Source organism: Tamandua tetradactyla, chromosome 8, assembly GCF_023851605.1.
Source record: "Tamandua tetradactyla isolate mTamTet1 chromosome 8, mTamTet1.pri, whole genome shotgun sequence".
Taxonomy (NCBI): domain Eukaryota; kingdom Metazoa; phylum Chordata; class Mammalia; order Pilosa; family Myrmecophagidae; genus Tamandua; species Tamandua tetradactyla.
Genome location: NC_135334.1, coordinates 12,522,278 through 12,545,613, shown reverse-complemented (window position 1 = coordinate 12,545,613; position 23,336 = coordinate 12,522,278). Strand labels below are relative to the sequence as shown.

General features: G+C 50.5%; 1 protein-coding gene across 3 annotated transcripts; it reads left to right on the top strand.

The window, feature by feature from the left end:
* Nucleotides 1–201: 201 nt before the first annotated feature.
* SLC37A2 (solute carrier family 37 member 2) lies at nucleotides 202–22,972 on the top strand. Of its 3 annotated transcripts, none has more exons than XM_077112563.1 (19): nucleotides 209–364; nucleotides 10,530–10,663; nucleotides 11,357–11,438; nucleotides 11,923–12,016; nucleotides 12,147–12,225; nucleotides 13,855–13,990; nucleotides 14,441–14,517; nucleotides 15,497–15,663; nucleotides 16,269–16,306; nucleotides 16,583–16,735; nucleotides 17,073–17,163; nucleotides 18,468–18,530; nucleotides 18,865–18,950; nucleotides 19,408–19,456; nucleotides 19,649–19,722; nucleotides 19,986–20,064; nucleotides 20,179–20,276; nucleotides 20,526–20,590; nucleotides 22,550–22,972. In XM_077112563.1, exons 3-19 carry the CDS (start codon nucleotides 11,409–11,411, stop codon nucleotides 22,563–22,565), a joined length of 1,395 nt encoding a protein of 464 aa, XP_076968678.1. In that variant the 5' UTR covers nucleotides 209–364; nucleotides 10,530–10,663; nucleotides 11,357–11,408; the 3' UTR covers nucleotides 22,566–22,972. The 3 variants fall into 3 exon arrangements, with proteins under 3 accessions (XP_076968676.1, XP_076968678.1, XP_076968677.1); XM_077112562.1 differs by lacking the exon at nucleotides 10,530–10,663 and adding an exon at nucleotides 850–934; XM_077112561.1 differs by lacking the exon at nucleotides 10,530–10,663 and having other exon boundaries at nucleotides 202–364.
* Nucleotides 22,973–23,336: the final 364 nt, after the last annotated feature.

Genomic DNA, 23,336 nt, shown 5'->3' with positions numbered 1-23,336 from the left:
GTTTTCTACAATATACTAAAAAGTAAGAAAAAGTCTACATAATGATTCAGTAATCATAATCATTTGTCAATTCTTAACTTCTTAGTTACAAAAGTAAGAGCGAACTCAAGTTTTAGAGAACCGGCTAGGAGAATGGGCGGGAGAGGTCCGGTGTCACCGACTCCCAAGGGCGGGTCCGCGCGGGGGGCGGGGATTGCCGGCAGGGCAGGCCTGCCGGCTGGCCATTTAAACCGGCTGGCTGCAGTTAGGTGCCACCAGCCAGCTCTGCCACCTCCTACATCTGCTTCGGGTACCGGCTGGGCAAGATGCGCTCCTCTCTGGCTCCGGGTATCTGGTTGCTGCGTGCCTTCTCCAGGGACAGCTGGTGAGTGGGGCTCCAGGAGCTAAGCGCTCTCGCCCGCGGAGTTGCTCCGGTTGCAGTCACACCCCCCACCCCCACCCCCACCCCCACCCCCACCCCCGGCCTCTGACTGAGCAGGTCGGAGATGTAGCCTCGGGAGACTCCCGGCTCCCAGCCGTGGAGATTCCTGTAGGGCGGCGTGTGTCTTCTTCAATGGGTGATTATACAGCCTTCCTATCTCCACTTTACCCCAGATTGCTGTCTGCAAGGTGGGTGAGGAACAGGCTATGAGAATCTCCAGTTTCCTGTTTCCCCTCCTCACCTCCAAACACGCACAAACTGTAGGCGTTTCTTCACACCCTAGGGTAGACCTTCAGAGCACCTCATTTTGCTATGGAGTGCTTGGGGAAACTGGACTTGTAAAAGGCGAGTAAACAGGCCAGAAGGTGCTGGGGGTACTGGAAAAGTGGCCAAAGATGTTGCTGGGTGTCCCTTTCCCTCTCTTTTAGGCTTGGGTACTACAGAGGCCAGAGTTCAGTGGTCCTGAGAACTTGCCTTGAGAAGTTCCAGGTGCTGAGAGACCCCCCCTGTCAGGTGAGAGCTGCAGCTGCCCATCTGCTGGCTGTCATCTCACTGTGGGCCAGCTACGTCCACGGTGGCTTTCCTCCAGATCACAAAGCCTGAGGAGACCAGGGAGGCCAGGACTGTCATGGTGGGAGGTGCGTGGGGGACTCCACACCCTGTACGGTTTGCTTGGCTGGCCCAGAGTTTGTGAATATTGCATTAGCGGCTATCATTGACAAATCATAGAACTTAACATAAAAAATGGGGGGGGAACAAAACAAAACAAGAGAAGATGTGGCAATACCAGGCCTAAATTCCCAAATTAAATTGATAGAGTTGAGATGAGGCCTCTTTAGTTGGGGAAAGTGTTTTCATGAAAGTGACCCAACTTGTTCTGCATGCCCAACTCCCCAGGACAATTGGTCCCTCCAGCTGCTTTCCAGCTGGTGGCAGTCTTCATCACCTCCAGTCTTGGCCCTTTTGAGTTGGGGACTGCAGAGGTACTTTTCAGAGAAAGGTAAAGATAAATATATATAAACATGTATTAAAATTTTTGTTCTGCTCATAATGAAGGAACCAGATCTTATAACTTGTTCAAAAGAGAAACCACAGAACATACATTCCTCAGATCAGGAATATTGAGGGAAAACTGGTATTTCTACAGGTTAAATCTCTTATCGGTTCATACACATTTTGCATGACTTGTCAATTACCTACCACTTCATAAATTTGTAAAACAGCTCAAAGACAATGAAAGGCTGGACACTGAATATCAGGAGAGGTTTTCAGTAGCTCAAAGATGAGTCTAGAACCAGATAATTTTTTTCCCACAGCCTCCCCTCTTATACTCAAACATAATCTCAAAGAAAAACTGCTCTTGATCACAAAATAAGGTTGTTCTCCTTAGATTTAATCTGACTATTTACGAAGGTACAGCAAGAATGTTACCTTCTTAAGTTTGTTTTGCTGGAGGTTTTCATAAGGAATCTTACACTGAACGTTTCAAAGTCTTTTATGTTTACTGTCCTCAGACTAGGAAGCCAAGCCAAGACATCATCTCCTTGAGGTTTCACCTGAAGTTCCTATAAATTTTCCCATTGTATAGGTTCCTAAGCCTACCAGGGAATGAGCTTTCATACTCACCTGGAAGGCTGGGAACCCAGTAAGCCAGTGTTCTGGGAAAGCTTTATCAGTATAGGCTCCAAAAAGTCACGCTGAGTTCCTTAAAAGGTACTGGACTTATCCGATTAAATGAGCATCATTGTTAAATGTAATGTTCCAAACAAGATCTTGATGGCATAACCAATTTTTCTAATTATGTCCCGGTTAAAAAAAAAAAAAGAGGGCCAATTTTTATTGGACCCATGCATATAACCATATTGCCATGAAAAGTAAGAAACTCAATAAGAGTTTCTGAATTCTGGGGGTTCAGGCAAGGAGAAAAAGCAAACATTTACAGATGTTTCATTTCAGTTTACAAAAGTAGAGTCTACTAGATTGTTGTGGATTACAAATAGCATGAGGAGAAAGAGAAAGGGTTTCCTTATATATCCAAAAAGTGGAACATTATAACATCAGCAGTATTCCAAGCATAAATGATACCTCATCAGTTTGTTCAGTCCTATGAGATTAATGCTTTGGTTTTGTTTCTTATTGTGAAAAATAACATATACAAAAAAGCAATAAATTTCAAAGCACACTGCATCAATTAGTTGTAGAACAGATTTCAGAGTTTGGTATGGGTTACAATTCCACAATTTTAGGTTTTTATTTCTAGCTGCTCTAAGTTACAGGAAACTAAAAGAAATATCAATATACTGATTTAGCACTCATACTCATTTGTTAAACCATACCTTCTCTTTATAACTCCATCTCCTTTGATCTTTCTCCCAGTCTTTAGAGTTACTTGGGTCATGCCTAATCTAACTTTTTCACGTTGGAAGGGGCTGTTGATAATATGGGATAGGGGGTGGAACTAGTTGATGCTCTAGAGAGGCTAGGACCTCTGCAGTTCAGGATTTATCTGACCATCTGAAGATTATAAGTTTTTGGAAGTGATCAAAGTGCAAGGAACTTTTGTAGGATCTCAAATAGAGCCCTAGGTGTTCTTTAGGATTGGCAGGAATGGTTTTGGTTGGGGTTTGGCAAACTATGATAGGTAGCAATGTCTAGCTGAAGCTTGCATAAGAGTAGCCTCCAGAGTAGCCTCTCCAACTCTATTTGAACTGTCTCAGCCACTGATACCTTATTTGTTATACTTCTTCTCCCCCCTTTTGGTCAGGATGACATTGTCCATCCCATGGAACCAGGGCCAGGCATATCCCACGTCACCAGGGAGACTTTCAACCCCTGGATGTCATGTCCCATGTAGGAGGGAGGGTAATGATTTTCCTTAGAGAGAGAGAGGCCCCATATGTGATTAATTTTTGTTCCACAGAATCTTCACCTAGCAGTCTCAAAAAGCTGTTTGCTTCCTTACTAAAGAGTTCTGGAAATCCTGGCTCAGCCCAGTATTATGTTCTTCAAATTGTCTAAGCACTGCCTTCAGAAGCTTTACCTAAGAGAAGTGCCTGGTACAATGCTTAGTTGCTAAAGATGAGAACGATGGTCTATAGCTGATTGTACAGCTTTTAGGGAAGCATCAAAGTAAAACAAAAGCTATCTGTAGATGGCAGAGACTTAAAAAGGCACTGGTTAAATTATTGCTGATAAATTTCAAAAGTGGATGATTTCATGAGAAAGCCTCTCCAAAAAACGTTATAGATGAAATGTATAAAAACATAGTAAGACTATTTTCAAAAAGACAATGAACATTACATCTGATTTATAAAAAATGAACAAAATCTTTTATAGAGGGAAAAAATATTGACAGGGCATAAAATAAGACTGAGATGTAATTTATATAATATACCAAGAATATCAGGTAAAGAGATTTAGTAAGTCTGGAGTAGGTCCTAAACATGTCTTTTTTTAAAATGTAATTGTATTGATATATATTCACACAGCATAAAAACCATCTGAAATATCTGTCTTTTAATAAAACTCCATAGGAAAGTCTGATATCCCCAGTTGAAAACCTGTCCTAGAGATGCTAGGTTCAAATGAAAGAAGTAAGGTTGCAGCCAAAGTAACATTTTAAATCATAACTGAAATCATGACTGGTAATGCTATACTGTTGTCATCAGGCAAATCCTCCTTACCCACCACCCCTCCATGCAGATATAGAAATGTATTGTTTACAGAGAACATGTTGAGAAATTTGTAAGAGCTCCTCAAAGAGCATACTATTTCTGAAATATTTATATAGATATGAATATTTTACCTATATACATTTAAGCTAGAGAAGGCAGAGATCTTTTGGTTTGTCAGTGATTCCCAGGCAACATGTCCAACAAGTAGTACCATACCCAATAAGTCTTATTATTTCTAGCACTTTATTTATTTTTTGTAAGATGAGAGGACAAATCTTTGTGATTTTCTAGGTGCTCCCCGGGATACCTCAGAGATAGTTTTAGGTACAAGAAAGTTTAATTTTATTTTACATTGAGGATTTGATTTGGGGAAGGCAAAATTCCAAAGTTGCCAGATTTGAATAACCAATATTCCAAGAAAATTGTTTCGCTTTAACAGAGGGGAAAATAAAAATTCTAGTTTTGCATCAATATTATTCTCATTCTAAAAGAACCACAACTTCTTTTTGAAAATAAAATGAATAAACCCATCAAACCTGAGCCAGCTTTGGCAAAATGTTCACACAATTGCTTCTTTTCAGACCCATTATTTGTACATACTATCTAATCCAAGGCAAATCACATTCTCTTTCCACAAACCTTCTATAGATTTCTTCATTCATATTTTGCCCTTCAGGTTTGCTTTGCCATTCTAGAACAGTCAGTCACTTTATTTCAAGGATTAACTTTTCTCTTTTTTCCCCTTCATAAACAACTATTTCAAACTGAATTATGATGTCTTCTTTAGATGTCTATGTGTGCGTGTGTGTGGGGGGGGTGTTTCCAGGATTTGGCAGCATAAGCCCTCAGTAAAATCCAGAAGGCAGAGCCATCTATCCTAACTGCAGTCACCAGCCCAGCCTTGGCCTTTTCCAGCTCACATGGGAAGATTAGGGTGTGGGGAAAAACAACCACATAGAAGTTCCCGGCCTCTACTTCTCCTGCCTGCCCTGTCCTCCTGCCCCCACCCATTCCTGCTCGTCGAGCTGCCCTGTCACCCTGGCCTTTCCTTACACTGGCTTCTCTCTTCTGCATCCTGGGCTGGCCCCACTGAAGGGCCCCAGGAAATGGGCCCACACCCATCAGCACCGGGCACTCTCATCTCTCTGGCCGGGTGCCCATGCTCCCAGCTGTCCCCAGTCATGCCCAGGCAGACACTGCTGCCACAAAAGGCAGGAATTGGCCAGGCCCAGGGCAAGGCAGCCTCCATGAGCTCTGTGGCTCTGAAGCACCACGAATATGCTATCCACCACCACGCCCTTGACTTAGAGGATCTGACAGAACTGTCATGCTTCCAGAAGGGGGAAAGCAGTAAAATCCTCCGGGGCTTCCTCCTGAGAGCCTCTGACTTTTCCTTGGCTGTAGCTGCTTCTGTATCTCTGCAGCCACCTGTCTCCCAGCCTTGTCTCCAGAGACTGCTCTACCAGCACCCTAGGCTCCTGCTGACAGAGCTACAAGTAACCAGTCCGGAATAGACAGATCTTGTATCTTCCACTTCCATGCCTTTGCTGGCCCTGTGACCTCTGCTTAGAAAATGTCCAGGACCACAAAGTCAGAGGCCACCTTCTCCTAATGGGGCTTCCTCTCTCTTTTCACAGAAAGGCAGAAGCACTAGCAATTCCCGAGAACTAACTGAATGCTAGGCATGGGGCTAGTGCTTTAAATATTTTCTCATTTAATTTCACCCAAATTCTGTGCTTTAGGTATATGGTTATTCCCATTTTATAGATTCAAATTCTGGCTCACTCACTCATTTACTAGCTCTGAAACCCTAGATGAGTTACATAAGCTCTCTGCTTCCTTATATTCATACTTAAATTGAGAAACTAACATTCACCTTATACTTCTATAAGAATCACAAAGTAATAAGGAAAAGCAGACAGAATAATAAGTCAATAACTAATATCTACTTGGTGCATAATATGAGCCTGGCATTGTTCTAAGAACTTTACATGCAAAACCTCATTTAATCCTTCTAACAGACTTAGAACTGTTAGTAGTAGTATTATTATTTTTGTTTTACAGACAAGGAGAGGCCGAGGCCAGGGCCAACGCACACTTCAGTCTCTTCTTATAAGAAGGCCTACCTCATTCTGCTTTCTTCACTTCTGCTTAAATGCCCTGTCTGGGGACATATGAAAGCATGTTTGACAGAGAAGCCCTTTCTAATTTTATTTCAGACTGTACATCTTTTCCTGTTTCTTAACTCCAGCCGTCCAGCCCATACTTTGTTTAGCACAAAAGGAAAGGCGAATTGGGCTAACAGTTATCCTCAATAATAATAAACTCATCATTTATAATGTAATAATAGCTACCATTTGTAGCTTTTTCCTGTAAAAGAGTATCATCTTGATCACTAATTCCTTCTGGAAAGTCCTGGGTTTCTCGTGGCTATTAGCCAATGGGTCCTCTCTCTGGGAAAGATCTTGAGGTGAAGCCCTGGGTCACCCCGATCCCTCCAAGTGAGTTTGCCAGTCTCAGCTAGAGGGGGGAATACATGGAGAATTCCGTGGGCCGTTCCCCTACCCACAGACACTCTGTGCTTCTGGTCCTCCAAGCCCTCACCAGCCTGGCTTGCTCCTGTACCATCTGCTACCAAAAGCCTGTTCAGGAGTCTACCCTGTGATGTCTGTTCCAGGCTGGCCTCTCCCTACCAGGATATCTCCCAGTGGCAGCCAAGGATTTGGCAGGGGGTGGGATGGTGGCACTGCCATCATTGGCCCTGGCCCGGCTCTTCTTATGTGTACTCTCTATCCTTTTCAGATCTGATGAGCCCTAGAATGGACACATCCAAGGACAGGCCTCCAAGTCTATTTTCTCAGGGCAGGTGTCAGGGTCACCTGCAGCCACAGTCAGCCTAGCCTGTCACGTGGTGACCTGAGCAGCCTGAGATATCTAATTGTAGCCATGAGTTGCAGCAGGAAGTAACAGGGCTTAGTCAGGGAGGGAGTTCAAGTCTCCATTGGCCTCCTGTGCAGGTGGGGACTGTTGGCAATGTGGCTGTGGAGCAGGAAGGAGGAGGCAGCCAGGGTCCAGGGTCTATCTTGGTGCAGAGTGGATCGAGGTGCCACCAGGGAAATGGAACCCATTTGCACTCTCTCTTTGGGCCCATGCCCGAATACTGCGTACAACTTTGTCTTTCTATTGTTGCAGTGGTAGTAGTAGTGGATCCTTTGTGGTTTGTATTTGTTTATCTATTGCTGTTTCCGGACAGGCTGTTGTTTCTTCCTGCCCCAGAAACATTTCTAGTACAAAATCTTAAAGTCAGTAAAAGCTGTTATTGTGCTCCTTCAAAATAATAAATAGGACTATCAGCTAATGGTTTGGAGATAGCTAGTTCACCTCCCTGTCTCACTTGGTTACTCAGTAGCCAGCACGGAGTGAGAGCTGGTAGGTCTAAGAAGGACCATCTCTTGTTAACAAAGACCTAGAGGGCCATGGGGCAGCTAGTCCCATCTGGAACATTCTCAGGGCCTTGACTGGCTCGTCCGTTGGACCTTGGCCTGTTTGCTCAGTCCTGTCCAGGACCTGAACACCTGACCTGGACCTGAAGCAACTACAGAATAAGGAAAAAACAGAAGGGTTAGACCAAAAGGGGATGTTTTAATTTCCAGTTCGGCTACTTTCTATAACCTTGGGCAAGTTGATTAACCTCTCTAAGCCTCGGTTTAATCTTCTTTAAAATAAGGTTGTTGTAAAGATTAAATGAGATATGTGAAAGTATTTGGCACACAGCAGTTTCCGCTGCTAGCTGGGAACTCTAGTGCTTGCTCAGAGAAAAAGAGAGAATTGATTCAGAGCTTGGCCCCAAGATCCTTTGCAGAGAAGGCATGGCAGGGCATACTGTTTCCCTGCTCCCCTTCTGGGGCCTCTTGCTTCTAAGGTTCGGGAAGCTCTGTGAGAGGAGAAGTGAAACCTGCAGATTCCACAGACTGCTGGAGAGTCATGTGTCTTTCCTGTGAGTTCCTAGACGGGTCAACAGCCTCGGCCATAGCCGGGCCCAGCCCCTAACCTGACCAATGTCCCCAGTCCCCTTTGAATTGTAGCACCTCGGCCTTTTACTCAGAACAGGCCAGTGTCCAAGGTGGAGTGGAGAGAGCATCGGACTAGGTCAGGAGGCCTGGGTTCCAGTCCCAGCTATGCCAGACTACCTGCACCACTTAACACTCATTGCTCATCCTCCCTGAGCCTTGGCTTCCCTGGAGTTCAGGCAGGATGTCCCTGAGGTGGCCAGTGCCACCCAGCATCACCCAGCACAGCTCAGGGCCCCCTGCTCCCCAGGAATCATGACTCTCCTGCTGTCTGGGTGTCAAGCCTTCTAGGGTGGATGTGGGGAAGAAGGTCTAGCCAGGACCCTAGGGGAGGGCAGGGCTAGACTTTCACAGGCCAGGGTGCCTGGGAAGACCTCTGCCAATCCTCTCTCTCTCTCTGCTCCTGAGGGAACTCATGGGAGACCTGGGCAGGGAAGAACCTGCCCTGCACCCTGGCAGCCACCCCTTGAACAAGCAAATCCCCCAGCAGGCAAGGGGAGGGCATAAGATACCTCATCTCACCCAGATACATGGACTGGGGGAGGATTTGAGCCTGCTGGTCTACATCTCTACACCTGAGGAGGATGCAGGGCCTGACTCCCCTAATCCCTGGAGGTATTTGGTGCCAACCCCACCCGGGCCTCCCCCGCCACACTCACCCCCAGGAACAGAGCAGCTGCTCTGGCTGGCTGCCTCCAAGCCCCTCTAGCTCTTCGTCCAAATCTGAAAATCTGAAATAACACTAGCTATCATTCTTAGGTGCCTACTGGGTGTCAAGAGTTACACGAGACCTGTTAGAGATATTATCTCATTAACCTGTCATAACCTCATGAGAAAGGTGATAAATGTGTTTTTCAAATAAGCAAGCAGGCTTAAGGAATTAGACCTGGCTCTGCCTGATTCCTCAGTCCTTGCTCTTAACTCTTATAGACATCAACTCCCTGAAATAATCCCCCGATGACGCTGCCAATACATGACCAAGGAGTATTTGGCAGGATGAAAAAAGCGGAGGGAACTGGCCCTGCCTTTCAGGGAGGAAGTCTGTCTGGGGCTCCTTCCCAAAATCAACAGCACAGAGCTCTGAGTCTGCACCTGGCTTAGCCTGGAAGGTGTCCAGAGCTCACAGATCTAGAAAATCCCAGCTCCCTTCAGTGACTTCCCCCCACCCTCAGGAGACAGTCTAATTTCCACCACTTTGCACCCAAGACCTGCCTGACCTGGCCTTGCCTTTCCCTCAGCCGCCTCTACTGTGCTCACTTCAGCCCCATCTTCCTCCTTTCCTGAACTGCTCCTGGTTCCCCAAACAGGTAGTGTTATTTCACGCCTCTGCTTTCCCACACAATGTTCCCTCCCCCACAGCCAGCCTGGCTGCCTCCTGTTTGTTTGTGAAGACACCCACCTGCAGTTATCAGTTCCTGCTGTACCTGCCCGCCCGGCTCGGGTGGATATCCCTCCTTTGTGCTTCCTTGGAATCAGGGCTTCTCTCTTCTGCAGCAGTATTGCACCAATTCTGTCTCTCCACTGACCTGGGGGCTCTCAGGCAGCAGAGGCCCCTCAATGGATTTCTCTTGCTGCTGGATCCCAACAGGGTACCTGGCACATGGTGGGCACCCAGGAAATGAGTGCTGGGTGGATGGGAGGGAGAGCAGTCCTGTTTCTGCCAAAGAGGTTGGATGTCAGAAGTGGGCAGAGGTATGTCTGCTGTTCTGGAGCAGCTCCCTACTCAGGGGTGGGAGGGAGACTCCATAATAAAGGGACACAGCGCAGATAAAGAAAGGTACCTGGGACCACGGGAGGTTGGAGGTCTCTCCTGGGTGGGCGAGAGCCTGTTACTTGGGGTGGAAGCAGTGCATTGGTGGGCTGAAGTAAGGGTGGGAGGTGAAGGGTTTCGCCAGTCAGGCTGTGCCTTTGGGCTCTCATTGGCTTTGAGCAGCTCCTGAGAGGACTTGGTTTCTCTTTCCTGTCAATACCAGAGCTCCCTAGCTGACAGGGACTCACAGCCAGGCCTGGCACAGGAGAACCATGTTAGCTGAGGGCCTCAGTGGGGTCATGGGTCCCTGGGCATCTTTTGGACGCAGAGAGGATCTGATTTGTCACCATGGTCTATGCCACAAATCCTGGCAAGGACCCTGACATGTCCATGATGTAGGCCAAAGTGGGCTCCTAACATGGCTGGGGTCTATTGGGCGGTGAGGCTGAGTTTGGGGTTGGGAGGGAGATTCCTAGAGAGGGGAGAGTGAAAATCAATTGTCCTCCCTTGGGTTCAGGGAGCCTAGGAATGCAAAAGGCCTCAGGGCCTTGCCACTCCCACCCCCTCTTCTCCATGAGGTCTGGATATTTTCCAATGCTCAGCTCTTTCTCCAGAGCTGGGGATCCATTCTGAGGGACATTTTCCACATACCTCCTCACTCCTGACCCAGCTCAGCTGATGCCGGGCTGGAAGAGCAGACGATGACCCAGGAAGGAAGTGTGGGATGAGCTGGGGTGCAGTGGGAACTGTAAGTGGTCCTGGGTGGCCCACTTTTTCCATTCCAGACCTCTGCCTGGGGATGAGAAAGTTGGGGTGGGGATGGGAGAGGGCACATGTGATTTGCGAGTCACAGGGGGAAAGAATGACCTCGCTTCCCAGTGCAGGGGACTGGACTGAGAGGAGGAAGGAGACTCAGCTTCTTCCACCAGCTTCCCCACTGTTGACTCATTTCTGACTGTCTTCTGGACCCTGCTGTAAATTGTCTGCTGGAAGTGCTATTTCTGCTGCATTCTAAGCTTAAGGGGAGTATTGACTTCGCTTTAAAGGTCAATGCTTCTCCCACTGAAGCCTCCCATCCATCATCCAACTCCTTGCCCCATCTCTCTCATACACACACATATAGAGGTACCCTGTAATATGGGAGTGATGGTTGTTAGCAAGAGTATGTACAGGCAATGGGGGGCACTTTTGTGCAGGGTGCTGGTGCTGAGCCTCTGGAGTGAGAACCAGGAGGTAGACCCCCTTGAAACCCCTGGCCCCTGGGCATTTGACATCCCTTTGGCCTTTGCCCCAAGGAACCTGTGGGGAGGGGAGCCAGAGGTCCAGATTTGGTGGTGCTGAGGTCCTGGGCTGCTGGTGTGGGCACAGCAGGGACGCTGAGTCAGAGCTGCCAGCTGGGGTCTGACTTCCTGCTCATCCGGATGCCCACTTTCTCCCGCAGGTTCCGAGGCTTCATCCTCCTGCTCACGTTCCTCATTTATACCTGTTATCACATGTCCAGGAAGCCCATCAGCGTTGTTAAGGTGGGCTGGGCTGAAGGCCCAAGGGAGAATGCAAGGGATGCTAGGACCCCACAGAAAGACCCTTTAGTAGAATGGTCTGAAACACAGCCCATAAGCCTCCTTATTCCCTAACCAAGGTCTCTGCCTTCACCCTAGCAGACCCCACTTTTAGTAGCTTTTTTTTTCCAGGAAAACTCTCCTTTTCGTCTGTTTTCTAAGACAGGAGGGTTGGTGGGGGGTGGACAGAATAGGAGAGGAGGGGCCTTGGCTTTATATACCTCCTGCCCTTCACTCAGGTCTCTGGTGGGGCTCCCTTCCTGTGGCTAGTTCCTGTAGGAAGCATTTGCCAGCAGGAAGGAGCATGCAGTCCGGGGCGGGTAGGGGTGTGTGGCGGGCAGGGGTCCTGGTGTGGTTGGGGCAGGAGGTTGCTTGTCACTCTCTGGGCTGAGTGTGGGCTGTGGCATGACGAGGAGACCCCAACCTGTGCATCCCATTGCCTCTCTAGAGCCGTCTGCACCAGAACTGCTCGGAGCTGGTCAGACCCATCAACGACACCCACAGCGTCAATGACACCACCTGGTGCAATTGGGCTCCATTTGGTAAGACCGAGGCTAGTTGTTCTTCCCCATCTCTGCTCCCTGATCCCCAGGAGGGAATGTTCAGAGCCAGGATGGGCTTCCTACAGAGCAGCCAAGCAGCCAGCTTTCTGTCTTTTCCATCTTCTTTCAGACCAGGACAACTACAAGGAGCTGCTGGGGGCCGTGGACAATGCCTTTCTAGTGGCCTATGCCATTGGCATGTTCATCAGGTAATGTTGAGGCAAAGCCTATGACTGTCCCAGAATAGGATGGTTCAGAGCAACTGCTTCCCCTTGATTAACCTGGGGGCAGACAGGGGAGTGGAAAAGGTGATGGTTCTCACAGGTAGCAACGAGACCAACTTCTGCACATTCAGTCATCTTTATTTTCTCACCATGGTCTCCAAGCTGGCTTCCTCAGCCTTGCAGACCCCCTGTTCTTAGTAGCTTTTTCCTGCAAAGACTTTCCCGGTTGTTCCTGTTGAGTTTAATCACCCAGATAGCAGTGTTGGTGGGTGTGGATAGAATGTGGTTTGCTCTGGGCTGGGATCCCTTAAGGATGGTCCTGGTGCAGGGATAAGTAGGAAAATCCACATCCTGACTCTGTGTGTAGCAGGCACGGGCTTGACCTAGTAAGCATAGTGTTCATTGCAAGGGATCAAAGATGAGTAGAGCAGGGTACCTCCTTCAAGGGGCTCACAGACTGATGGGGGTGACCAATCTGGAATCAGCTAATTACAAACCATGTGGTGGCTCTAGCACAGAGGTAGCCATAGGGTGCTAAGATAGGGGGGAGAGGTTAGGGACAGCTTCCTGGAGGAGTTGGTGCTTCAGTTAAGTAAGAGGACTGGCAGGAGGAGAAGGGGATCCAGGCAAAAGGAATAGCATGAGGAAAGTTCTTCAAGTGTGAAACAGAACTATCTATGGGAAGAACCATCAACAGGTTTGTGAGAGTATAAACTTTGAGAGAGAGATAGTGTCAGGAGGTGGGACTGAAGTATGAGGTCATTTACAGAGGGTCTCCTGGGCTCTGCTGGGGGTCTAGCAGAGCCATAGAAGGGTTTTATGCAGGTGTCACCCTGAGGGGTCCAGGTAGGTCACCCTGAGGGGGATGCTGAAGATGATGCTGAAGACAATTAAGGGAGGAACAGCTTTGACAGTAACGCAGGTGAGTTTTGCAGAGAACTTGGGTTGGTGATAGACATGGAAGAGAATTGACTCACTGGAAAAATATGTGGGAGATAGAAAGGATGGGTCTTGGAGATTGCAAGTGAAGGGTAGGAAGGGGAGGGAGGGAGAACTGAGGTAACTTCCCGATTTCTGGCTTTAGTGGCCAGGTGGATGGTGTTGCCATTTGCTCGGGTAGGGAGCTTGGAAGGAGAGGAATAGCTCGGCTTTGGAGCGTTGAGTTGAAAAGCCTTGGGGGCATCTGAGTAAAGATGTCCAGAGGGCATATCCTTGGATATGATCCTGAAACTGGAGGTGAGATTAGGACTGAAACTATAAAGTTGGGAGTATTTAGTATACAGGTGGTAGTTTAGTACACATGGAAGCTATGGGAGAAACGGTGCAGGGAGACAACTAAATGAGAGGAGAAGGAAGATGGGCAGCCATGATACCAGGGAAGCCCACAGAGGGAGATCTTCAAGGGACATGGTCAGTAGCATCAAATAAAGCAGAGCAGTCTGGAAAGTGGAGGGCTGAAGTTGTCCATGGGACATGTCAACACAGTGGTCACCCACCTCCCCCGCTTGACCAGAGCAGCGTCAGCATCGTTGTGTGGGAATAGACAAGGTAGGGGATAGAGCTGAGGAGTGGCAAGAGCAGAGATTAACCACAAATCCACCCTCTCTTCTCCAGTGGGATTTTTGGGGAACGGCTCCCCCTCCGTTATTACCTGACAGCCGGAATGCTGCTCAGTGGCCTTTTCACCTCACTCTTTGGCCTGGGATATTTCTGGAACATCCACATGCTCTGGTACTTTGTGCTCATCCAGGTATGGGTCTCTGTTCGGCATTCTGGTCTTTGTCCTGGTCACAGGAGGGATCTACCCAGCCACATCGGGTCATAGCAAGTTGGGGACTTGAATTCTGTTCCCAGACTGGTGCCCCTTCTGTTGCAACACACAGCTTCCCACTTCCCAATTCCAACACTCAGGCGTTCATTCGCTCCACAAGTCTACACTGAAACTACCCTGACTGAGCTCATGCTACAGGCAGGAGGGGCTAGATCCCTGCTGTGGAGGACCTGGGGCCAGACGGAAAACCAAACTGTGACATTAGAGCGGGTGCTTGTACGTGTGCGTGAAGGCAGGGCACGGTGTGTTGTGTGGGGTGGGGGTGGGGCCCTCAACATGACGTTTAACCTCCTCAGGCCAGGAGGGGTCCGAGCAGGGAGCTGGCAGCCTGACCCGGGCCCGTTCCCACTCCACCCCTGTCCCCTGCAGATTTGTAATGGACTCGTCCAGACGACAGGCTGGCCGTCCGTGGTGACCTGTGTGGGCAACTGGTTCGGGAAGGGGAAGTGAGTGTGAAATGTGAAGAGGGCTGGGGGGGTGGGGACGTCACTGGCTCCTCCCCGATATAGTTTTTTTTTTTGTTTTGTTTTGTTTTTTTTTTTTTTTAAGGAAAGACAGAGAGAAGGAAGGAAGGATAGAAGGAAGGAAGGAAGGAAGAAAGGGAAACATTTTTAAACATTTTCTTGTTTTATTGTATTCTGTTTCTCCGTTTTTGTTACATGGGCTGGGGCCGGGAATCGAACCGAGGTCCTCCGGCATAGCAGGCAAGCACTTTGCCCGCTGAGCCACCGCGGCCCGCCCCCCGATATAGTTTTGAAGATAGAAAGTTCTCCGCATCTTACTGATTCTCAAAGGCCCAGATACAAACATTTTAGTGACTAAAAAGTGCTCATTTTCTCACTGATAAGGTTTAATCCATGGAACAGGTGATCTTAGTTCTACTGACAGATGACTTTCTTTTTTGAATGAAGACAAAAATGGAAACCATGGAATAGTGGTTTTTCTTTCCTTAAACTGACTTTAGTGCAAAAAAAAAAAGATAATAATTCTGGTTATGTACAGGGTTTCTCAGCCTCGGCACCATTGACATTTTCAGCTGGATAGTTCTTGGTTGCAGGAGCTGGTTCTGTGCCTCTCCGCCACGGGATGCCAGTACCCCCAGTGTGGCCAGAGTTCCCCCAGGGAGCAGTATCACCCTGGTTGAGCACCACTGCCTTACAGTGAAATGGGTGGATGAAAGAGAAGGGCAGAGTTGGGGTGTCCCGGGTCCTGTGGGCAGGTGGAGCACGATGGACAGGACGAGCAGAACGCAGGCCATGCCACTGCTGTTGGTACCCCCCAGGCCTGCTCCCTACACCCTGGCCAGGCTTTGGTCTTTGAGCATCTCGTCTTTGGAGCCCTGTGGAAGCTGGAGGCAGCCAGCCTTTGGAGCAATGAACTGTAGGCACTCATTTACTTTTTCCACTCTTGCCCTTCCCCCTCCAGGAGAGGGCTCATCATGGGTGTCTGGAATTCCCACACGTCCGTGGGCAACATCCTGGGCTCCCTGATTGCGGGCGTTTGGGTGAATGAGCAGTGGGGCCTGTCATTCGTTGTGCCTGGGGTCATCACCGCGGCCATGGGCATCTTCACTTTCCTCTTCCTCATCGAATGTGAGTGGGGACCTGGCTTCTGGGCGCCCCCTGCCCACCCACCCCTGAATCAGGCCTCTCAGCTCTCCTCTTGAGTAAGGCAGCTGCACAGAGTGGAAAGGTCCTGGAGTTGGAGGACTACTGTGTGACTTTGGGCAAACCAGTTACCTTTTTTCTTGAGCCTAGTTGCCTCAGGTGTAAAATAAGAATAATAATAATACCTACTTCATAGGATTTTTGAAGGTTTGAATGAGAGAATGTAGTTAAAACGCCTGGCCTTCAGCAGGTGCTCGCAAATGCTGGTTGAATCTGAGAGTAGGAGGAATGAAAGGGGGAGTCACATTTGACTTAAGACAGCTGTTCTCTTCCCTGTTCTGGGGCAGCCTTGTACGTCAGCAAGGCCAGGTACTATATCCGTTCTGTAGGTAAGAAAACTCAGGTCTGAGAGGCAGTAGTGACCCAGCTGGTTGTTAGGAGAGCCAAGCCTAGAAACCTAACCCCCTGACCCAGTCCCAGTCCTTGGTCTAATGGCTAACTGGGGAGGGGCTGCCCCTCTGGACAAGCTCAGGCCCAGCAGGGTGAGGGTCTGGACTGCTTGGGAAGCTTTTCAGAACATTTTCTTTCAGACCCAGAAGATGTAGACTGCACCCCGCCTCAGCATCATGTAAGTGTGAGCCTTCCCAGCCCTGCCCCGGCCTTCCTGCTCCAGGCACAGGTGACAGTCCCCAGATAGAGATGGGACCTGGAGGAGGAAGCTGTGGCCCCCAGTTACTCCACACACTCCCCTTTAGGCCCTTGTGTTGGCTCCCCACGACCTGGTGGGCCTGACAGGAGGTCAGCCCAGCTGGGAAAAGAGGCTGTACCTCTTCCAGTTTGGGGGACCCAGAGGGGAAGGGGCCATGAACTTGCCCCATAGCATGGGCTTGTTTCCTCTGCTCAGGGTGGGCCAGGCGAGGACCAGGACAACCCTGAAGACCCTGGGACTGATCCCTGCTCTGGCAGGGAGGGTGGCCTGGAGTCCACTGCCAAGTTCCCCAAGGAGCCAAGAGCTAAGCCTGTTGCCATCAACTTCCTTGGGGCGCTCCGGATCCCAGTGAGAAGCTTGTGGAATGGAGGGAAGTGGGAGGCTTCCAGATTCTTCTGTTGGACGTCAGGAGATGGGGCGGGGGTGGGGGCAGAATGAGCTCTGGTTCCCAGAATTTCGTCACAGGAGGTGCTTAGGATGAGTCCTCTGGTTGAAGAGGGCAGAGTGGGAGACTTGCCTTGAAGTGGAGACTTGCCTTGAATAGCAGGCAGTCTGCTTTTATTTGGAGAGGATGCGCATTTGTGGTTGTTTTGTGGGAGGTGGTGGACGGTACAGGGCCCTGGGGCTGCCACTGGGCCTGGAGCTCTCAGACCCCTTTCCACTGTGCCCTTGTTCTGCTCCACAGGGCGTGATCGAGTTCTCTTTGTGTCTGCTCTTTGCCAAGTTGGTCAGTTACACCTTCCTCTACTGGCTGCCCCTCTACATCTTCAATGTGGGTGAGGACTGAGGAGGATGTGGTGAGAGAGAGGGGCTCTGAGGAGGCCAAGGCCATCTCCGGGATGGGGGAAATTTGTGCTGATGCACAGGACTCCACAACAGTGCATAGACAGTATTTCTGCTCTCAGGAGCAAAGGAGAGATTTTTAAATGGGGCATTTAAACCCAGTAGGCTACTCTGATACGAGCCACCTTCTATCCCTTGGAGCTGAACTGGGATCAGACACTGGGGTTCTGTTTTGCATCCTCCCCTTCTTCCTCTCCAACCTTTAATCCTCTGGCTCTTAGGAGAAACCCTCTTCCAGGTTGCTTGGCTTAGAGATGGGGGAAACTGAGGCTGCTAGAAAAGGTTTCCCTGTTGAACACCTCCAGAAGTTTCAGGAGCTTCCCCCAGCCTGGTGGACCTACTCTTCCCTGCCACTGCCCCAGCCCCAGGATGTATGAAGATGAGATCACTTTTGTGGTTGAAAGGTTGTTTAATGTCCCCCTGGCCTGGGTCTCTGCTTTTCCATAGGTGGGGCACCTCCCTCCGGGAGCAGCCCTCTCCCCCTCTCCAGCTCCCAATATACTCAAGGCTCTGCCCGGGCTGCGGACCTCACCTCCAGGGCTGCCCCTGCCACCTCCAAGCTCCACGGGAGGGACAGAATGACCTTGCCATACATGCACTTGCTCCGAGCAGGATACTGTATCTGGGGGCCTCTCCCCAACATAGCGGTGGAGTGTAGGGAGGTTCCCTGGATGCCTGTGACTCTGTTTTGTGGCCTTGGTGCTGCCTTTAAGGTGTGAATCAGCCTTGGGGGCTGCATTCCAATTCAGGCTTCTGGAATGTTCCTTTTACTAACTCTGGCACCCAAGGCCTCCACTTTCCTGCAAGTCTCCTTCCTAGATCTATTAGCAGAGACTAAAGTGGGTGTGAAGAGTGCCCTTGGGGGCTGCTGCAAGGTCAGGAACCAGGTGGGAAAGGCAGCTGGCCTGGGGCAGGCCCGGGGCAAGGGCTGAGGTTCAGTGCTGGCTGTCCTGTTTCCAGGGGACAGGAGGGCCCAAGGGGCTGGGGTCGCGGGTTAGGAGGGGGTACTGCTCCCAGGGGTCATGGCCACCCTACGGGAACAAATCACTACAGAAAGGGCTTCTGTTTCTAAACCCGGGCCCACCCATTCCCCACTGGTCCTCCGCCCCTTCTGCTGTGGAAAGGGGGCTGGGACTGGACTAGAAGCTCTGCAGGATTCTCTGGGCTGTGGCTCTCCAGAGCTGTGGCCCTGCACCCCCACCCCCGGGGCTGACCACACCTTTTGTGTTTCCCGCAGCTCACTTCAGTGCCAAGGAAGCTGGGGACCTATCCACCCTCTTTGACGTTGGTGGCATCATAGGTGAGGCCCTGCCCTGTTCAGCCAGAGGGCTGCGTTCCCCTCTTTTCTCATGGGGGTGTAGAAAGAATGGACAGGTTCAATGACACTTGACCCAGGCAGTAGCTTTGGAGAAAAAAGGGGCTCCTGGGCTGATTATTGATTTCCCTCCTGCCCGGAGAAAGAAGGCCTTCAGGTTTGGTGTCTCCAAGAAGAGGGCAGAGGAGGGAGATGCCCCGCTGGTGCTTGATGCCTGGATCTGGGTTGGGGTGGACAGGATGCTGGGTGAGGTTTGGCCCCAGGGTGTGCGGTGGGGCCAGTACTGCCTGGGGCAGCGGGCTTGGGGTGTGTGTTGCAGGTGGCATCATGGCAGGGCTCATCTCGGACTACACCAATGGCAGGGCCACCACCTGCTGCGTCATGCTCACCTTGGCTGCTCCCATGGTGCGTATTCCCCAGGGGCGGAGCCTGCATGTACCTGCCAACCTGCTTCAGGGGCCTCTGCAACGAGGGCCTGTGCACATGGGGGAAGGAGAGGCCCAGGCGAGGAACACCCAACTGAGACTTGGGTAAAGGGATGAGTGACTAGTCAGCCTTAGTAGAGACGAGAATGACTGGCTACTAGACTTCTCAACCCAGGGAAGAATAAGAGACAGAGGTCAGTTGTGAGAGAAGGCTTTTTGAGGAAAAGAGAATAGCTTGCCACATCTTGGACCCTGCATCCTTGGGACACTTAGAGACCCAAGAATTCTGGTCTGGGTCTGAGATCGGGAAGGAACACGGTGAGCTCTGGGTGCCTGGGCAGAGAGGGTTCTTCTAGATTCTGGTGGACGGTCTGGTAAGGGCAGCCCCTGGGAAAGCCTGGGCCCGATTCTCCTGGCCTCCCTTCCTCCCCTCCCAGATGTTCCTGTACAACCACATTGGCCAGAAGGGGGTGACCAGCTCCATAGGTGAGGGCACGGCTTTGGCACTGCCAGGCGCCGGGAAAGGCACTGCCCTACCAGGCTGGGATGGAGGCGCGGGGGGTGCGGCTGGGGGCGGCAGGGTCTCCAGCCTAGTGCCTGGAGGAGTCTCTGCTCCGGGCTAGGGCTGGCAGTGGCTGGTGGTGGCTCCCCTCCTCTAACTGCCCGTCTCTGCCCCAGTCATGCTGATCGTCTGTGGGGCCCTGGTCAACGGCCCTTATGGGCTCATCACTACTGCCGTCTCCGCTGACCTGGTAAGCTGGGCCACTTCCAGGGGGCCAGGAATCCCTTTGGGGGCCTGGTCGGGCCCCACATCCCCTTTCCCTTCCCTCTCTTGCCCTCACTCTGCAGGCAGCCTGCAGAGACAAGATTTTCAAAGTCCTCAGAATCTACCACCTGCCCCCTCTTTCCTGGATCCCAAGCCCCGGTCACCACTTCCTCCAAATCAGCCCCATCCCCAAGCCTGCTCGGAGCTCGCACTCAGCCAGGGCCTCCTTTCTCTGCTCTCACTCCCTAGGGGACGCACAAGAGTCTGAAGGGCAACGCGAAGGCACTCTCCACTGTCACGGCCATCATCGATGGCACTGGCTCCTTAGGTCTGTGGCTCTTGCTTTGGACTCCTGGTGGCTGAGCCCTGAGCCCTGCCTTGGGCAGGCCTGTGGGTGTCTCTCATTGGGGCTGCCTTCCCTCATGAGGCCATGTCCATACAGGTGCGGCTGTGGGGCCTTTGCTGGCTGGCCTCATCTCCCCCACAGGATGGAACAACGTCTTCTACATGCTCATCGCAGCCGACATCCTGGCCTGCTTGGTAAGAGTTCTAGGGGAACCCAGAAAGATATCAGAGGGGATGCTCTGTACTGCCGAGCTGGTCAGCAGGTACTAAACATTGGTCACTGAGGGTTCTGGGACAATGGGACCATATGCCCTTTATTCAGAACCACTTTACCTCCCATGGGTGCCCCTCCCATTAGTCCACTGGTCACCTTGCTTTGGGAACTGACTGTACGCTGGGACTAGTGTTGCCTCTCCTTCTCTCTGTGCCCTGGACCCCCCACAGTTCCTCTGCCGGTTGGTGTACAAAGAGATCTTGGCCTGGAAAGTGTCACTGAGCAGCAGTCGAGGGTGAGTCCTGTGCAGGGCTGTCTCTCCCAACCTCGTTTCAGGTGGGGGTCACAGGAGCCTGGGGCTATTGGAAATGAAAATGCTCAGCTCCCGGAAACCCATTCTAAGGCGAGCTCCAGCCCAGGCTCCAGGAACGCTGAGCCGGGTCGGGCCCTGGGCCTGCCATCTGACCCCCTAGTGCCCCCCAGCCCGCTAACCTGTTCTCCATTGTCCTTCGTGTGTCTCCATAGCTCTAGTCTGGCTCTAACCCACCCGTGGTAGTATTTTCCTCGAATCCCGTGACTTTTGTGAGTATTTTCTAATGTGTCATTAGAATAGGAGCTGCATGCTGACTTTCTCTTCTCCAGGGTGATTTTCCAGCTTTTTCTTTTTCTCAGGGATCCAAGTCCTTGGGAGTCCTTGGGGAGTTCAAGGACTCTCAACCTTGGTGCTTGGGAATTGTTTCCTCAGGGGTGTGAGATGCCACAGACGTTGGCAGCCTCTCTCCTTTACCTCCCAAGACAGAAGAGGTAGAGTCTAAGGAAACAGTCATCTCTCTGAGAGGGGAGACTGAGTGGTCCAGTACCTCCTGACCTTCAGAAACAAGGGTCATCTGGCCCCTCTGTTTGGGATATGCAAAAAAACAAATACCAGTCAAAGCCTCTGAAAAAAATTCAAATCAAGTGTCGGTGGCTAGCCTGATGCGCTCTTTGCCTCTTGTCCCATGGTGGGAGGGTGTGGAGGTGGCATAAATAGGTTAGTGGCTGAGACAGTGGCTGGCTCCCCACTGGTGCAGGTGGTGGGGCAACCTCTCTGTGGCCTTCCTGTCTCTCCTTCTTGCTAATGAGGACTTGGCCAGAGCTGTGGATCTGGGCTGGATGGTAAATGTGAGGACAACCCTCTGGGACCAGCATGCCCCCTGGAGAAGCACTTCCCTTTAAGGAAGGCATCGTCCAGGCTCACCAGGAGGAAAAAGTCAGAGCAGGAGGCATGAACAGGGTAGCTGTCCTGCCCTGCCCTGGAGGAGGGGACAGGAGAGTGGAACAGCTTGAATTCATGCTCCTTCCACCTGTGTTCCTTTGTGGGCCGGGGCCAAGGCGAGATTGGGAAGGGAAGAAAAGAGGCAGAAAGGAAGAAAGAACTAATATTTGGTGAGCCACTGCTCTCTGTCTTGAACTGAGTCTGACTTTAGATCTATCACCTTATCTTTTGGCAACCTTAAAGGTAGATATTTTGTTCTCATTTAGAGGCGAGAACAGAGGCTCAGAAATCCCTGGCTATGCCCAAGGCCTTCTAGCTAGTCATGGCACTAAATTTGGACCTCAGTCTGTGAGCCTGTTTGCTTTTGTTTGTACTGCTCCATCCTCAGCTGGCTGTTCTCTGAGGAAGTTCTCTGGGTAAGGGATGGAGTCATTTGATAGAGCAGAGCGCTGGGGCTGGAGCCAGAACTCCCTGGACAGCCCTGCCCTCCCTGTTCACCATCCTCTGTAGGACTTGGGCATTTTATCCCACGGCTCTGAACCTCCACAAGAGCTGAAGTCTACAATGGAACATTTCTGAAAGCTGAGGCAAGATGGGCGGGGTAACACTGCCAGATGTGGTATAGACATAATAAGGTTTCTTTTTTTTTTTTTAACATTTTTTATTGTGAAATATAACATATAAACAAAACAGCAATACATGTTAAAGTACCTTTTAACATAATAGACTTTTTTTGTTTAACATGGGCAGGCACCGGGAATCGTACCCAGGTCTCTGGCATGGCAGGCGAGAACTCTGCCACTGAGTCACTGTTGCCCGCCCCATAATAGATTTTAATATTATCAAAGAGATGAAAGGGACCCCCAGTGATAGGGACTGGACATGAAAGGTAATCATTAGGAGACCCCAGAAGGCCATCTTCCCCATTCTGCCATGTGGGCAGGAGCTCTCCAACCTCAGCCTCTCACTTTCTCTTCCCTTGTCTCTCTCCTCATGCAGATATAAAGAGATATGAGACCTCTGTTGGAAGAGAGGCATGGAGGGCCCTAGTTGGATCCCCAAAGTGCTCCCCATGGGAGAGAAACTTCCCACAGATGGGTGAGGAAACTTCCACAGATGGGTGAGGTGAAGCCTTTTGACCTAACGCCAGCCCAGCCAACCCTGCCAGCCCAAAGTGTTTACAGTCTCCATGGGAAAGGGACTGCCAAACATGAGGAAATTGAAGATTAAAGGGCCTGATCTCTGGGAACTGCAAGCAAAAGAGATCAGAGCTGAGTGGTGTCCCCATCTTCATAAGGAAAGGGCATGATCTGGCTCTTTCTTGTTTGCTCAGATTCTGAGACTGGAAGCAGAGGCCCTAGGGAGCTAAGACCTGGAAAAAGTGCATTTTTCCTTCCCTTATTAAATTGTAATCTCTTGTAATAGCCTGTCCTGTGGCTATCCGTGGGTACTTTGCTCATTTCTAAGGAGCTTGTCCTCTATCCCTTTGTCCATGAACCACTTCTCTTTGTATTTCCCTAAGTTGGACCCTCTCCATCAACTGTCCCATCTGTTTGGGTTTAAGTATTATTGCTGTGTCCTCCAGGGTCAGGACTAGGGAGGATATGAGGGTGCAACATTTAAGAAGGCACTTGCTCTCAGTCTCATCCATGGGCCAACCCTGAGGTTGCCTTTTTGCCTCATACTAGTCCCAGCCCTTTGATGTCCTCAGTGGAAGATGACATTGGGGCCAGTACTGGGGGTGAAGGGAGGTCTGACTCAAAATACTGGAGTGTGCAGTAAGTAT

Excerpts from the sequence above, each read along its gene's own strand:
- SLC37A2 (XM_077112561.1), top strand. The coding sequence starts at position 306 with ATGCGCTCCTCTCTGGCTCCGGGTATCTGGTTGCTGCGTGCCTTCTCC. Across the intron at positions 13,991-14,440 it reads GGTACTTTGTGCTCATCCAG|ATTTGTAATGGACTCGTCCA; the intron begins GTATGGGTCTCT and ends TGTCCCCTGCAG. Across the intron at positions 17,164-18,467 it reads CCTCTACATCTTCAATGTGG|CTCACTTCAGTGCCAAGGAA; the intron begins GTGAGGACTGAG and ends TGTTTCCCGCAG.